The sequence below is a fragment of the Bombina bombina genome, chromosome 6 (genome assembly GCF_027579735.1).
Source record: "Bombina bombina isolate aBomBom1 chromosome 6, aBomBom1.pri, whole genome shotgun sequence".
Classification (NCBI taxonomy): domain Eukaryota; kingdom Metazoa; phylum Chordata; class Amphibia; order Anura; family Bombinatoridae; genus Bombina; species Bombina bombina.
In genome coordinates this window covers 1,021,758,684-1,021,775,650 of record NC_069504.1, presented here as the reverse complement: position 1 = coordinate 1,021,775,650, position 16,967 = coordinate 1,021,758,684, and the positions used below count along the sequence as shown (strand labels likewise).

The 16,967-nt window shown below is 39.4% G+C and overlaps 1 protein-coding gene across 1 annotated transcript in view; it reads left to right on the top strand.

Annotated features, from left to right (window-relative positions):
* Positions 1–15,291, top strand: part of PRMT8 (protein arginine methyltransferase 8) — a 403,578-nt gene extending 388,287 nt beyond the window's left edge. The window contains exon 9 of the mRNA XM_053718748.1: positions 15,157–15,291. Within this exon, the coding sequence (XP_053574723.1) occupies positions 15,157–15,240 (84 nt within the window). The 3' untranslated portion in view covers positions 15,241–15,291. The remainder of the gene's footprint in view (positions 1–15,156) is intronic.
* Positions 15,292–16,967: the final 1,676 nt, after the last annotated feature.

The window sequence follows — 16,967 nt, the reverse complement described above, 5'->3', positions numbered from 1 at the left end:
AAATGTGATTGTTCTCTTTTTTTAAAAAAATATGTTTTTGTATAATAAAATTGTATGTTTGATATGGGTTAGACCACTAGATGGCAATAGAGGCTAAGAAAAATGTATATCTAAGTAATTAAGGTGAAAGGTGTGGTCTCACCTGACTGATGACTATTTAAAGGTGATTAAGTCTAACAAACATTATGTGAACATGACTAAGGGATAACCACCCGAAACGTCGTTCTATTTTACCTGCTCCTACTATGTGTTTAATAAAGGAACTTTTTATATGAGAAGTGGTGCTGCTGCATTTTTTGAAGATTTAAGCTTTGCAAGTACAGCTTGGAATGCCACCCAAATGATTGCAGCAAGATGTAGCCAATCGCTGGAACAGCACCTTCTATATGTTGCAAAGTCTACTTGAACAAAAGCGAGTCTTAGCTGTGTACATGGCAGATTACGAACTGCCAGCAACGTTGAGTGCACATCAGTGGATGTTAATTGAAAATATTGTGTCTCTTCTTGCTCCATTTGAACAGCTAACCAAGGAAATAAGCTCAGCTAATGCATCTGTTGCTGAAGTTATTCCCTTGATTGCAGCACTGACGCCTCTGCTGGGAAAAGAGGTGCAAACAACAGATCATGGCGTAAAAACAGCTAAAAGCACTCTATTGGAGGCTAACAAACACTTTCAAGACACTGAGTCCAACCCTTTGTACTGCATTGCAACAGTACTAGATCCTCGATTTAAGACCATTACTTTGACGCAGAGAAAAAGCAGCGTGCACGAGAAATGATACAGGCACAGCTGGAGGTGATGGAAGCATCTGGTGAAGGAGACTTGATGCACAGCACAGAGAAAAGTGTGCCAGAGAAACAGTCACGGCTTACAAGTGATAAGGAGCACACTCCCTCGCTTTCTGACATGTTTGAGATTCTACAGGAAAGCAGCACCCCGATCCACAGTAGAACCACAACAAGAGCAGCTACACAACAGCTGGAGATTTATCTAGCTGAACTACCCATCGCCAGAAGCGACAATCCCCTTGACTACTGGCGCATGAACAAAGATCGTTTTCCACTGCTTGCAAGGATTGCACGCAGGTATTTATCTGCCCCAAGCACCAGCACAGAAAGAGAGAGAGAGAGAGAGACAGAGACTATTCAGTGCAGCATCTTATGTTCTTGAAGAGGAACCGTCTTTCCTGCGAGAAAGCTTAACAACTTTTTTTTTTTTTTTAATTTTAAAAGCTTTATTAAGCAAAACAGAGTACAAAGAGAATGCAAATAAATCAATCAGCATAGGAACAAACTTTCAAACATTTCTCAAATGTAAAGTACAAGGTTATTCATTATATATAACTAGCACGTTATTTTGACATAGGATCAATTGCCATCTTGTAGGTTACTCTCACACCTACACCTGTGCCAGAGAAAGATATCTAAAAAAATAGAGTGTCATCCCTTGCATTTTCACCTATAATGAAATCTAGTTTCATAAAATTAGCTGGGAGATGTCACAGCAATCTTTAGCAATGTATATTCCTAATGTCTCAATCTACTGATAGGTCATAATGTAAGAGCAAGTGGTCCCTAACAAATTTGATGGATAGAAAACATCAGAAAAGTTTATTGCAAAATTCAGCTGAGCAACTTTTGTTCTTGAAAAGAAACCTGCCACTTTTACTTAAATAGAAATTATTCCAATTTGCTATATGTGTGGTTATTTTATATACATTAAAAATGTGTATCCCTGCAAAAATTTGTTCTTGACTTGAGGTTACATTTGCTTTAAGTTTGAGGTTAGTTTTACTGCTGTTTCTTGCACTCTTGTTTTGCACAATAATTTTCAAGTTGGAAATATGTTTACATAAACAAGTTAGAAAATAAATTATTACTAGAGGCCCTTCGCCTTATCTGTTTTTCAGGTTTTCATAAATTGTGTAAGCATAGAATGTTAGTACTTGCATGAAGCTCGCCTAAAGCTGCTGTTTAGTTTGAGTTCATTACTTGACATAGGGCTAGATTATATTTGATTAGTAAACTTTACTAATGCTCTGATTATATTTCCAGCTCCATATAGACTTTAATAGAGTTGGAAATGTAATCAGACAGAGCATTGGTAAAGCTTACCAATCAAATGTAATCTATCTAGACCTTACTGTTTTCTAGGAATATATTTTATTTAGATAATTGTAAAAAGAAATCTGTTAAATCTGATTTTGTTGCATAGAACTGAAGAATGTATATTGATTTTAAATTAATATATATCACCAATACATTATTCTTCAATCAGTCCTACAGAAAAACAGATTATTATTTTAAAAATAAAATTGTCCAATTTTGGTGTCACTTTCAATAAAAGTGTGGTTATTTATTTATTGGCTTGTAGTTTTTAATTTCAGATTCATTAAATGCATTAATCTATAATATTATAAATAAAATTGTAGAAAAAATATTTTAAAACCTTTGGTTTCGATTTTCGGCAAAGGGCATTCTGAATTTTCGGTTTCCGTTTCGGTCAAGAATTTTCATTTCGGTGCATCCCTAGTTGTTGTTCTTTTTTTCAATAAAGTGTTAATTTTAAATTCTCTCCTTTTCATGTTATTGGTGTATAATTCTACACTGGGCTTAAAGCCCTAAATCCTCGATATACCCTAATATATTTGTGATAATCTGGATGTGGCTAGAGTCTTAAAGTTCTATCTTTATGCTACCAAGGAATGTTGTCAATCATCTTCCTTATTTCTGGTAAACGCAAAGGCCAAAAAGTTTGAAGTTTAAGTCACATGGTGTATTTGGAAGTGGGCCAGCAGCCTCCATCTTGAATTGTGGCTCATTCTACATGTGTGCTGTCTTCTATCTGGGCCTTCAAGAGTGAGGATTCAGTTGAACAGCTATGTAAGCCTGCTACTTGGTCCTTTTTACAAACGTTCACAAAATTTTACAGATGCAATGTTTTTGCCTCAGCTGAGGTGTCTTTTGGGAGAAAAGTACTTCAAGCGGTGGTGCCTAATTCTTAGGACTGCCTTTCCCTCCCTAAATTTTTTGTGGACTCCACAGCTTGGGTTTTAGTTTCTCATAGGTTATGATGAATTTGTGGGCTCTCATTGCCATTAGAAAAAAAACATAATTTATGGTTACCTAATAATTTTTTTTATTGGCAGTGAGAGTCCACATACCCACCCAGAATTTTGTAGTGGCAGTCTTTTGGCACCTCTGTACCCCTTTTATCTCTCTACTTTCCCTAGTATATGCACGCCTATCCCACTTCCTTACATTAAACTCCCACCTTGACCCACTGTAATCTTGATTTCGTCCCCATCACTCCACAGAGACAGCAATCGTTAAGGTTACCAATGACCTACTTACAGCAAAATCAAAAGGCCACTTCTCTCTGCTTATCCTCCTTTGACACTGTTGACCACCCTCTTTTGCTTCAAACCATCCAATCCTTCGGCATCTGTGACACAGCCCTCTCGTGGCTCTTTTCCTACCTGTCAAACCGTACCTTTAGTGTAGCCTTCTCTGGGGCCTCCTCTGCCCCGTCACCACTTTCTGTCAGAGTACAGCAAGGCTCTGTCCTCGGTCCCCTTCTCTTCTCAATCTACATGTCATCACTAGGTTCCCTAATAAAGTCCCACGGTTTCCAATATCATTTGAATGCCGATGACACCCAAATCTACTTCTCTGCACCAGACCTATCTCCTTCCTTGCTAACCCATGTCACTAACTGTCTTTCTCACATCTCTTCCTGGATGTCCTCTCACTACCTCATGCTAAATCTCTCCAAAACTGAGCTCCTTATTTTTCCCCCTTCTTCCAAAATCTCAACCCCCAATCTCTGTATAACAATCGACAACTCCATCATTACCCCTACCCCGCATGCCCAATGTCTCGTGGTCACATTTGATTCAGCTCTTTCTTTCACTCCTCACATTCAGTCCTTGGCTAAAGCCTACCGCTTCCACCTCAAAAATATCTCTAAAAAGACACAACTAAGATTTTAATCCACTCTCTCTTCCTTTCCCACCTTGATTACTGCAACTCTGTCTTCTCTGGTCTCCCCACCTGCCGCCTAGCTCCTTTACAATCCATAATGAATGCCTCTGCCAGGCTCATCTTCCTTACACGTGGCTCTTCATCTGCTGCACCTCTCTGCCAATCCCTTCACTGGCTTCCTCTTGCCTCTAGGATCAAACACAAAAAGCCCTCAACTGCACTGCTCCCCCCTATATCTCAAACCTTGTCTCCAGATACTCTCCCTCCCATGCCCTTCGCTCTGCTCATGACCTCCTACTCTCCTCCTCTCTTGTTACCTCATCACACTCCCATTTACAGGACTTCTCCAGACTGACTCCCATCTTGTGGAACTCTGTCTTGCTCCACAAGACTCTCCCCTAGTTTTGAAAGCTTTAAGCTCTCCCTAAAGACTCTACTGCTCAGGGATGCATACAACCTACACTAACCTTTCTTTTTACCAGTTCCTTTCCTCCATTGCTATCCCCTGAACCCCCTTAGCATGTAAGCCTAAGAGTCCAGCTGTTTGTAGATCACCTTCTTAAGAGCTGACTACAACAGTGCAACTTCTTGGCAGGGTCCTCTACCTATTTGATACCTATAATTGTTTTGTTGTACTCTGCCTTTGTTTATAGCGCTGTGGAATCTGTTGGCGCTCTATAAATAACCAATAATAATAATAATAATAATAATAATCCTTGGATTGAACTACTGAGAGGGTAGGTGAAGTGGTTGTTTGGGGTGTCTTTGCTTCCTCCTGGTGGCCAGGTGAAGTATTTCCCATAGGTTATGATGAATCCATGGACTCTTACTGCCAAGAATGAAAAGCATTTATCAGGTAAGCATTAATTATGTTTTTAAAATAAAAAAGAGCATTTTCTTCTATGTGAAGAACATAGGAATTTAACTTTGGATTTAGTACAGTTGGTCTAGCGCAATGACTGGTTAGCGTGTGAGGGATAACTAACAGTTTTGTCTTATTTGTGCACTTCATAGAAGTCAATGGGGAGAAGAAGTTAGCATGGTCACAATATCCGAAGTCCTGGAGTCCTTTTTATTTTCAGCTTGTAATATGCATACTAATCTGGCCAAGCTAAAATTTAAAGGGACACTGAACCCAATTTTCTTTCTTTCATGATTCAGATAGAGCATGCAATTTTAAGCAACTTTCTAATCAACTCCTATTATCAATTTTTTGTTCTCTTGCTATCTTTATTTGAAAAAGAAGGCATCTAAGCTAAGGAGCCAGACAGTTTTTGGTTCAGTAACTGGAAAGCACTTGTTTATTGGTGGGTGAATTTATCCACCAATTAGTAGGTTGTTCACTAAAAATGGGCCGACATATAAACTTACATTCTTGCTTATGAAATAAAGATACCAAGAGAATGAAGAAAGTAAATTAGAAAGTTGTTTAAAATTGCATGCTCTATCTGAATCACAAAAGAAAAAATTTGGCGATGTCTGGCAAGCGTATTGACATCAGTGAATGCAACATAGTTGACGCTTTGATAAATAGGCCCCATAGTCTTAAAACAAATTTATTATTATTATTATTATTATCTTCAGGTATTTGTAGAGCACCAACAGGTTCCCCAGCACTATGAACATGGGTGGTATATAAAAAACGATTACAGGGATCAAATGGGAAAAGATGGTCCTGCTGAGAGTTGCACTGTTGTAGTCGGCACTTTTGAAGATGAACTACAAACAGCTGGGCTCATAGGCTTACATGCTATGGGGTTTTAGGGGATAGCAGTGGAGATAGGAAGGTTAGTGTAGGTTATAAGCGTCCCTAAATAGTAGAGTCTTCAGGGAGCACTTGAAGCTTTTAAAACTAGGGGAGATTCTTGTGAAGCGAGGCAGAGAGTTCCTTAAGATGAGAGCCAGTCTTGAGAAATCTTGTAGACGGGAATGTGAGGAGGTAACAATAGAGGAGGAGAGTAGGAGATCATGAGCGAAGGGAACGAGAGGGATAGTATCTGGAGACAAGGTCTGAGATGTAGGGGGGAGCAGTGCAATTGAGGGCTTTGTGTGTCAGAGTGAGAATTTTGTGTTTAATCCTGGAGGCAAGAAAAAGCCAGTGAAGGGATTGGCAGAAGTGTGCGGCAGATGAAGAGCGACATGCAAGGAAGATGAGTCTGGCAGAGGGAATTCATTATGAATTGTAAAGGAGATAGGCGGCAGCTAGGGAGACCAGAGAGGATAGAGTTGCAGGAGTCGAGGTGGGAAAGGATGAGAGTGAATTCAAATCTTTGTTGTGTCTTGTGTATGGAAATGCCTAATTTGAGCGATGTTTTTAAGGTGGAAGCGGCAGGCTTTAGCCAAGGACTGAATGTGAGGAGTGAAAGAAATATCTGAGTCAAGTGTGACCCCAAGACATCGGACATGTGATGTTGGGGTAATGATGGAGTTGTCAACAGTTATAGAGACATGGGGGGTGGAGATTTTGGAAGAAGGGGGGGAAATAATGAGCTCAGTTTTGGAGAGATTTAGCTTGAGGTAGTGAGAGGACATCCAAGATGAGATATGAGAGAGACAATTAGTGACACGGGTTAGCAAGGAAGGAAATAGTTCTGGTTCAGAGAGGTAGATTTGAGTATCGTTGGCATACAAATGATAATGAAACCCATGGGACTTTATTAAGGAACCTAGTGAGGACATGTAGATTGAGAAGAAAAGGGGACCGAGGACAGAGCCTTGCAGTACCCCAACAGAAAGAGTAACGGGGCAGAGGATACCCCAGTGAAGGCTACACTAAAGGTACGGTTAGACAGATAGGGAGAGAGAGCCAAGAGAGAGCTGTGTCACAGATGCCAAAGGATTGGAGGGTATGGAGCAAAAGAGGGTGGTCGACAGTGTCAAAGGCTGCAGACAGATCAAGGAGGATAAGTAGAGAGAAGTGGCCTTTTGATTTTGCTGTAAGTAGGTCATTGGTAACCTTAACAATTGCTGTCTCTGTTGAGTGAAGGAGGCAAAATCCAGATTACAATGGGTCAAGGATGGAGTTTAATGTAAGGTAATGGGATAGACAAGCATATACTAGCTTTTCAAGAAGTTTTGAGGCAAGAGGTAGTAGGGAAATAGGACGGTAGTTGGATGGGGAGGTTGGATCGAGAGAAGGTTTTTTGAGGATAGGTGTGACTAATGCATATTTAAGAGATGTGGGAACTTTACCAGTGCTGAGGGAGAGGTTGAAGATGTGTGTGAATATAGGGGTAAGGGTAGAAGAGAGGGAGGGGAGTTGTTGTGAGGGGATAGGGTCGAGGGGACAGGTAGTGAGGTGAGAGGATAGTATAAGGGCAGAAACTTCATCCTCTGTAACAGGGGCAAAAGAGCTAAATTTATGGCTATGTGGGTTTTGGATGATTGTGAGCTTTTGAGGGGGTCGGAGACCAGTAGTATGTTGAGAGCTGATTTCATTTTTGATGGAGTCAATTTTGTTGTTGAAGTCTTGGAAAATCTTGGGCTGAGAGAAAAGTTGTGTTGGGAGGTGGGGGTGGGCGGAGAAGAGTATTGAATGTGGAGAACAGATGTTTTGGGTTTGAAGAAAGAGTAGAGATAAGAGTAGAGAAGTAATGTTGCTTATATAGATTAAGGGCAGAATAGTAGGAGTTCAAGATAAACTTATAGTGAAGAAAGTCAGCAGAACTCTGAGATTTCCTCCAGTGTCGCTCAGCAGTACGGGAACATCTGCATAGGTACCGTGTCAGAGGAGTATGCCAGGACTGAGGATGAGTGTATGTTTTTTGAGCTATGGTAGGTGGGGCCAGGTTATCAAGGACCGATGTAAGGGTGGAGTTATAGTGGCAGATGGATTCATCAGGACAGGAAAAGGAGGGGGATGGAAGAGAGAAGAGGTTCGAGAGAGCTAGCGAGGTGTTGCTGATTTAATGACTTGATTCTTCTGGGAAGTTTAGTGTGAGGGGTAGAAGGAGGGAGAGTTGTAGGGAGGGAGGTGATGGTACAAGTGAGGAGGTGGTGGTCAGAAAGAGGAAAATGTGAGTTTGTGAAGTTTGAGATAGTGCATCGATAACTGAAAATCAGATCAAGGGAGTGACCATCTTTGTGAGTGGGAGAGTCAGTCCATTGTGATAGGCTGAGAGAGGAAGTGAGTTGCAGAAGTTGTTTTGCAGAGGAGGCAGAGGGATTATCCACAGGGAGGTTGAAGTCACCGAGAATGAGGGCATGGGTATCCGAGGAAAGGAAGTAAGGTAGCCAGGCGGCAAAGTGATCTAGAAATAGAGTTGCGGAGCCAGGGGGCGGTATATGACTGCAATGCGTATAGAGAGGGGAGAGAATAAGCGAATCATGTGTGTTTCGAATGAAGGAAATGTAAGGGAAGAGAAGGGCTGTATTTGTTGAAAGTTGCAACGAGAGGAAAGTAAAATACCAACACCACCTCCTTGTCTATTGTCAAACCTAGGAGTGTGGCTGAAGTGGAGACCCCCGTGTGACAGTGCAGCAGAGGAATCAGTGTCTGAAGGAGAGAGCCAGTTTTCTGTGAGAGCCAAAAGATTGAGAGAGTGGGAGATAAAGAGGTCATGGATAGAAGTGAGTTTGTTGCAAACAGAGCGAGAGTTCAATAGTGCACAAGTGAAGGGGGAGATGGCTTTAGATGCAAGATGAATAAGATTAAGGTTACCAGAGTTTTGTTTTTGAAGTCTATTGAAGGGCACAAATGGGTGTGCAGGGCATGGAAGTTGTGGGCGACCAGGGGGGAGATGTCACCAGCAGCTAGTATGAGCAAGAGGGAGAGTGACATGAGATGAGATGCGGATTTGCAGTAGTGAGACTGTTTTGGTGATGAGTTGCAAGGGGGAGAGAGAGTCTTTAGGAATGTGTGAAGTTCATGAATACAAAAGTAAGGTGAGGTTAAGAGAGATGAGCTAATGAGCAATGAAGATGGTGAGGGGTAAGGAGTAATTGAGTAAAGTAGTTTGTTGAACAGACAAAAGGAGGAAAAAAGGGATATTAAGATATTGTGCATTTTTAAAAAAATAGACATTGTATAAAACTCAGTATAAAAACCGAACTTGCCTTATCCCTTGTCCAATCTTTGTTGAATTATTTTATAATTCATTGTGCCTCCCTTATAAATGTTCACTTAAGAGATGTGAACAGATGATCTTACAATATTGCTATCTAACCTACATTGCTTTCCCCATAGCAGTGTTAAATTTATAGGCCACAGCATTCAGCTGAATGCAATAAATTAGGTAATGACCTGATCAAAGACAGTCAAAGGCCAATTGGGAAAATTTGTTTCAGGGTGAGATAAGTTAAAAATAACAGACAATAGAATTTGGGGGAGGCTTTGGTTAAACCATTAGTGAAATTATAAATTTAGGAATTAAAACAAGTATTTGCAAGGTTTGAACATCACATAGATAAAGGCAAGATATCATCAGGGTAAATACATAATTATACAGGCAAATGCAAAATGAGAGGCTTGCAATACAGATGACACAAAAAACAGGGACATTGACAGGATTTGAATGCAGTGATCAATTCACATACCAAAGAGAAACTTGTAGTACATATGACACAAAAAACAGGGAAATTGGCAGGATTTGAATGCAGGGATCAATACACATACCAAAGAGAGATTTGTAGTACATATGACACAAAAAACTGGGAAATTGGCAGGATTTGAATGCAGGGATCAATACACATACCAAAGAGAGATTTGTAGTACATATGACACAAAAAAACTGGGAAATTGGCAGGATTTGAATGCAGGGATCAATTCACATACCAAAGAGAGACTTGTAATACATATGACACAAAAAACAGGGAAATTGGCAGGATTTGAATGCAGGAATCAATTCACATACCAAAGAGAGACTTGTAGTATATATGACACAAAAAACAGGGAAATTGGCAGGATTTGAATGCAGGGATCAATTCACATACCTAAAAGCAGAAGATAGTCGGTTAACTCACCATTCCTTAGCAGGTGTCAATAGGCAGTTTGTTAGTTAGTAAACAGCAGTGTGGTGAGTATTGAGTATCAGTCTTGTATAATTTGTTGTGCCTCACTTATAAATGTTCACTTAAGAGATGTGAGCAGATGATCTTACAATATTGCTATCTAACCTACATTGCTAGCCTCAAATGTAAATGTTAGATATGGCCTTTCTCTATTGGTCCACGATGCTATACTGCAGTTCTGTGAACTTTAGTGTTGTATGAAAAGTGATCAAACTGTAGCAATAAAATTATATACAATGAGATCATTTTGAGACTCCATGGATGCTACTGAGTCCAATTTAAGCATAACGCAGCACTAATTTGCATGCTGTGAAACTCAGAGTACAAAATGTATATCTGAAAATAAATTTTGGTTAAAATAAACACTGTTATAATGTATGATTAGTGTTTAATCTTCTTTAAAAAGAACTTTAAACACATAATGGTGATATTTATTTTATATCTTTTTATTTTTAAGAGTGAAAAAACAAAGGAACGAATTATAGGATATATTTTTTTTTTATAATTACTATGCTGGTGAAAGTCTGTAGACTGAAATAGTTTTGATAAACATCCATATGCCCACCATTTGGGCCATCTGCTTTAGTATCATTCCAGGATATTTGTATCCACTGTGTTTCTGTATATTTTCATAAAATGTAAAGTATTTACTGAATTCATTGAGGGAAAATGTGTGGATGGATTTTGTATTTATAAATAACTGTCGGCTAGATTACGAGTTTTGCGTTATGAGTGAAAAAGCTTCATAACGCTGCTTTTTCACTACCGCTGCTATTACGAGTCTTGTAGGTACAGCTGTACCGCACACTTTTTTGGCCGTCACACAACGTAACTACCGCACCTTTCAAAAAGTAATTTTTCAATGGGACTTCCATAGCACCGGTATTACAAGTTTGCCTGTCCGGCCAAAAAGTGAGCAGTACAGCCCATAACTACAAGATCTGTACTGTCACCTGAAGGTCAGTATTTATGAGTTTTATGTTACAAAGCTGTAGCATAAAACTCATAACTAAAGTGTTACAAAGTACACTAACACCCATAAACAACCTATTAACCCCTAAACCAAGGCCCTCCCGCATAGCAAACACTAAAATAACATTATTAACCCCTAATATGCCGCTCCAGACATCGCCGCCACTATAATAAACATATAAACCCCTAAACCGCCGCACTCCCGCATCGTAAACACTAGTTAAATATTATTAACCCCCAATCTGCTGCCCCAATGTCGTCGCCACCTACATAAACTTATTAACCCCTAAGCTGCTGTCCCTAACAATGCCGCAACCTACATTACTGTTATTAACCTCTAATCTGCTGCCCCCAAAATCGCCGCCACCTAACTACACTTATTAACCCCTAATCTGCTGCCCGCAATGTCGCCACCACTATACTAAAGTTATTAACCCCTAAACCTAACCCTAAGTCTAAACCTAACTCTAACGTAACCCTAACACCCACTAACTTTAACATAATTAAAATAATTCCAAATAAAAATTACAATTAATACCTAAATTATTCCTATTTAAAAATAAATAAATACTTACCTGTAAAATAAACCCTAAGCTAGCTACAATATAACTAATAGTTACATTGTAGCTATCTTAGGTTTTATTTTTATTTCACAGCTAAGTTTGTATTTATTTTAACTAGATAGACTAATTAATAAATAGTTATTAACTATTTACTAACTACCTAGTTAAAATAAATACAAATTTACAAATTTATCTAAATTACAAAAATAATAAACACTAAATTACACAAAATAAAAAAAAGAAATTATCAAAACTAAAAATGAACTACTCCTAATCTAATAGCCCTATCAAAATAAAAAAAGCCCCCCAAAATAATAAAACCCCTAGCCTACACTAAATTGCCAATAGAACTTAAAAGGGCCTTTTGCGGGGCATTGCCCCAAAGAAATCAGCTCTTTTACCTGTAACAAAAAAACAAAAACAACAACCCAACAGTAAAACCCACCACCCACACAACCAACCCTCCAAATAAAAACCTATCTAAAAAATCTAAGCTCCCCATTGCCCTGAAAAGGGCTTTTGAATGGGCATTGCCCTTAAAAGGGCATTTAGCTCTTTTACGGTGCCCAAAGTCCCTTATCTAAAAATAAAACCAATCCAATAAACCCTTAAAAAAACCTAACACTAACCCCCGAAGATCCACTTACAGTTTTTGAAGACCAGACATCCATCCTCATGCAGCCGGGAAAAGTCTTCATCCAAGCGGCAAGAAGTCATCCTCCAGGCAGGCAGAAGTCTTCATCCAGACAGCATCTTCTATCTTCATCCTTTCGACGCGGAGCGGCTCCATCTTCAAGACATCCGGCACGGAGCATCCTCTTCATACGGTCCCAGCCGTACACTGAAGGTTCCTTTTAAGGGACGTCATCCAAGATGGCGTCCGTTGAATTCCGATTGCATCAGCCAATAGGATTTTTTACACTTTAATTCTATTAGCCAATAGGAATTCAAGGGACGCCATCTTGGATGACGTCCCTTAATGGGAACCTTCAGTGTACGGCTGGGACCGTATGAAGAGCATGCTCCGCACTGGATGTCTTGAAGATGGAGCCGCTCCACGTCGGAAGGATGAAGATAGAAGATGCCGTCTGGATGAAGACTTCTGTCCACCTGGAGGACGACTTCTTGCCGCTTGGATGAAGACTTCTCCCGGCTTCGTTGAGGACTTCTTGCCGCTTGGATATCCGGTCTTCAAAAAGTGTAAGTGGATCTTCGGGGGTTAGTGTTAGGTTTTTTAAGAGTTTAGTGGGTGGGTTTTATTTTTAGATTAGGGACTTTGGGCACTGTAAAAGAGCTAAATGCCCTTTTAAGGGTAATGCCCATCCAAATGCCCTTTTCAGGGCAATTAGGAGCTTAGGTTTTTTAGGTAGGCTTTTATTTGGGGGCGTTGGTTGTGTCGGTGGTGGGTTATACTGTTGGGGGTTGTTTGTATTTTTTTACAGGTAAAAGAGCTGATTTCTTTGGGGCAATGCCCCCACAAAAGGCCCTTTTAAGGGCTATTGGCAGTTTAGTGTAGGCTAGGGGTTTTATTATTTTGGGGAAGCTTTTTTATTTTTATAGGGCTATTAGATTAGGAGTAATTTGTTTTTATTTTTGATAAAAAAAAAATATTTTGTGTAATTTAGTGTTTATTATTTTTTGTAATTTAGATAAATGTATTTTTTTAATTTAATTTATTTAATTTTAGTGTAATGTTAGGTGTTAGTGTAACTTAGGTTAGGTTTTATTTTACAGGTAAATTTGTATTTATTTTAACTAGGTAGTTAGTAAATAGTTAATACTTATTTACTAACTAGTCTTTCTAGTTAAAATAAATACAAACTTAGCTGTGAAATAAAAATAAAACCTAAGATAGCTATAATGTAACTATTTGTTATATTGTAGCTAGCTTAGGATTTATTTTACGTTAGGGCTAGGGTTAGACTTAGGGTTAGGTTTAGGGGTTAATATATTTATTTAGTGTTAGTGATGTGGGAGGCCAGAGGTTAAGGGGTTAATAACTTTAGCATAGTGGAGGCGGCAGATTAGGGGTTAATAAGTGTAGGTAGGTGGCGGCGACATTGGGGGCGGCAGATTTGGGGTTAATAAATTTATGTAAGCCGCGGCGACATTGGGGGCGGCAGATTTGGGGTTAATACATTTATGTAGGCGGCAGCGACATTGGGGGCAGCAGATTAGGGGGTAATACATTTATGTAGGTGTCGGCGATGTCGGGGGCGGCAAATTAAGGTGTTTAGACTCGGAGTTTATGTTAGGGTGTTAGGTGTAAACGTACATTTTTTTTCCCCATAGACTTTAATTGGGCTACGTTACGGAGCTTTACGCTCAGTTATTGCAGGTGTTAGGCTTTTTTTTAGCCGGCTCTCCCCATTGATGTCTATGGGGAAATCGTGCACGAGCACGTCAAAGCAGATCAAAGCAGCGCTGATATTTGTGTGCGGGTTTTTGCAAACCTGTAATAGCAGAGCTAAAGGTGAGCGGTGGAAATAACTTGCAAGTTATTACCGAGCCACTCATAACGCAAAACTCGTAATCTGGCCGTTTTATTGGTAAGAGAGGCTATTTAGGTATTTTTATTCATCGGTACTTTAGCACCATATGTCTGAAAATGATATGTTATGTGTTTGGTAGCTCAAAAGCAGAACATTTTGATCAAAACATTCTTAAAGGGACAGTGTAGTCAAAATTAAACTTTCATGATTCCTTTATCATCAAATTTGCTTTGTTCTCTTGGTATTCTTTGTTGAAAGCTAAACCTGGGTAGACTTATATACTAATTTCTAAGCCCTTGAATGCCGCCTCTTATCTCAGGGCATTGTGACAGTTTTTCATAGCTAGAGGGCTTAGTTCATGTGTGCCATTTAGATAACATTGTGCTAACGCACATGGAGTTACCTATGAGTCAGCACTGATTGGCTAAAATGTATGTCTGTCAAAAGAGCTAAAATAAGGGGGCAGTCTGCAGAGGCTTAGAAACAAGGTGATAGCAGAGGTATAAATTATATTACTATAACAGTGTTGGTTATTCGAAACTGGGGAATGGGTAATAAAGGGATTATCTATCTTTTTAAACAATAACAATTCTGGAGTAAACTGTCCCTAAAACCCAAAAAAGCTCTTGGTGACAAATAAATGTCAGATAAATGGTTATGCTCATTACCCATACCTACAGTAATACGGTCATAAAAGAATTGCTTTAATTTGTTCCATAATATAAACATGACTATATAAACATGACTAAAAGTTGTAATCATTGTATTATATTGAGTTGATAAAAACATTAAAGGAAAGAAAACTATAAAATGTTCCTTTCTTCAATTTGTTACCTACGATCCATTTTACCTAATGCAGTGTATTAAAATTAATCTAATCTTGAATCTAATTTGCAAATATTCTTCTGCTCCACTGAAAACACTATTTAAAAAAATAAGTCACTAGAATTAAGTAAAATATATTGTGTTTTTATTGTGCTTTCAGCCCTACCTCAGCAGCTATTTGTGTTTAAAATCCAGAGAATGTTGGTATCACTTATTTAACAATATTTATACATTTATATAAATATATATATATATACTGTATGTACTCCTACAATTATATTTATTCTATTTTAAACTCTCTCTTATTTCAGCGGGACCTAGATTTCACGGTAGAATTGGATTTCAAAGGACAGCTCTGCGACGCCTCAATTTCTCATGACTACAAAATGCGCTAGCAAAACGGCATGAGAAGATTCATCAGCCCTCTCTACCTGCCATACTTGAAGCTACTAAAACTGCTCTTGGAACAGCAAAATACTTGATAGAAAGACCATTTAGAATGCTGGTAATTAGTTTTCCTGAACAGGAAGAGATGAGATAGATATATTAAATGTACACTGAAACATTTGCATTGTTGGAAAAAATAATAATAAATGGAATGATCAAATCTGATGTGTTCAGTGGTTAATAGTAAATGTGAATAAAGGGTAACATTTTAGGAATTAATATTACATGAAAAGTTACTTTCTATAAAATAAAAGGGTATTAAATACACAAGCAATATAATTTATTTGTATTCAGTCATTTAAATATTACAATTCAATTGTTCCTTGATATAAGGATAGCTTAAACAAGAAAAGGGATACATGTATGATAGAGCTATTTAAATATATTTAAGGGATAGTAAACAATTTTTTAGGATTGTTTCAAAAGAGTATTTCTGGTGAAATTCTTGTGCAATGCCGCCCCCTGCTCACTAGCGGCAAATTGGCCGCTTTCAGGGGCTGTCAGATATCCCAATCGTATCGGGGTGATTTAAATTGGCATACAGGTTAAAGGGACATAAAACAGGTTGAGATCTGTGCATATCCTAAAATTGCTAATTGCTTAAAAATTGCTTAAAAATTGCTGGCAAGGGGCGTGTCTCTGGGCAGCACCTTGAGTGGTAGCAAAATTAGTAGCTCCGTGTGGATCACTGATATTTTGCCGATATCTAGTGAAAGAATTGATCACCCAGCCATATTATCCTAATATATGGAATCTACAGGTCACTCTGATATGGTAGATATAACTTTATTCTTTTCTCCACCTTTGCAAGCTAATCCGGAGCGTTGAGGCCTACGGCAAACTCTTCACTGAGAGGCTCTCAACACCCCCCCCGGTAATACTACAGGCCGGGTAAGCAGTGCACAGACACTGAAAACATATTCTACAGAGAGAACCATCTCTCATGATATCCTAGCTACTTGTAAGTTTCTATAGGCAACAAACTAGTCGGTAAAGAGAACAAAACAACGGGAAGGAAAAGAAAAAAATCAAAGATGGAAGCACTAGACAAATGGGAAAGGACTGTGACGCAACTCATAGAGGAACACTACCGGAGCCTGGAGGCTGAGCTGCGGAAACTTTTCATGAGTCCGGCAGTAACAGAGATCTCCTCGAGTGCACATAGAGAGAGAGCTGTGCCCCCTGGGCTGAGGAAGGTGGAATCCGTTAGCTCCGGTGAAAATAAAGATGCCCAGCGGCAGTACTTAATATCGGCTGAAGTGCGCTACAAAAGGAAGGAGCTGAGGACCAGACTCGGAGCCGCTCCACTCCCACACTGTCTGACACATGGGAATTACTGCCTCTTAACTGTCTGTCCGCAGCTGGATCCAGATCTGGTGATGAGATGGGCAAGGATTTTCTGACTGCCCGAGAGACTCTGGGCCATGCGACAGCAAGACGCTGTGTCACTGTGAGCCCTCCGCTAGACTCAGAGATCCGGAGAGGAGCCAGCTTGAAAAACGCATCAGCAAAACAAGTACGGGCTCAAATTAAACTTACTTCTATGGCATACAATTACCATTGCCTGCTTCCTCATAATAGATTGCCCATCATCGCAACCGGAGCTGGGGAGGAGAAAGGTGGAGAAATCCCGGTATCCCAAAATACTCAGGGCAAAGCAGCAGCGGGACATTTG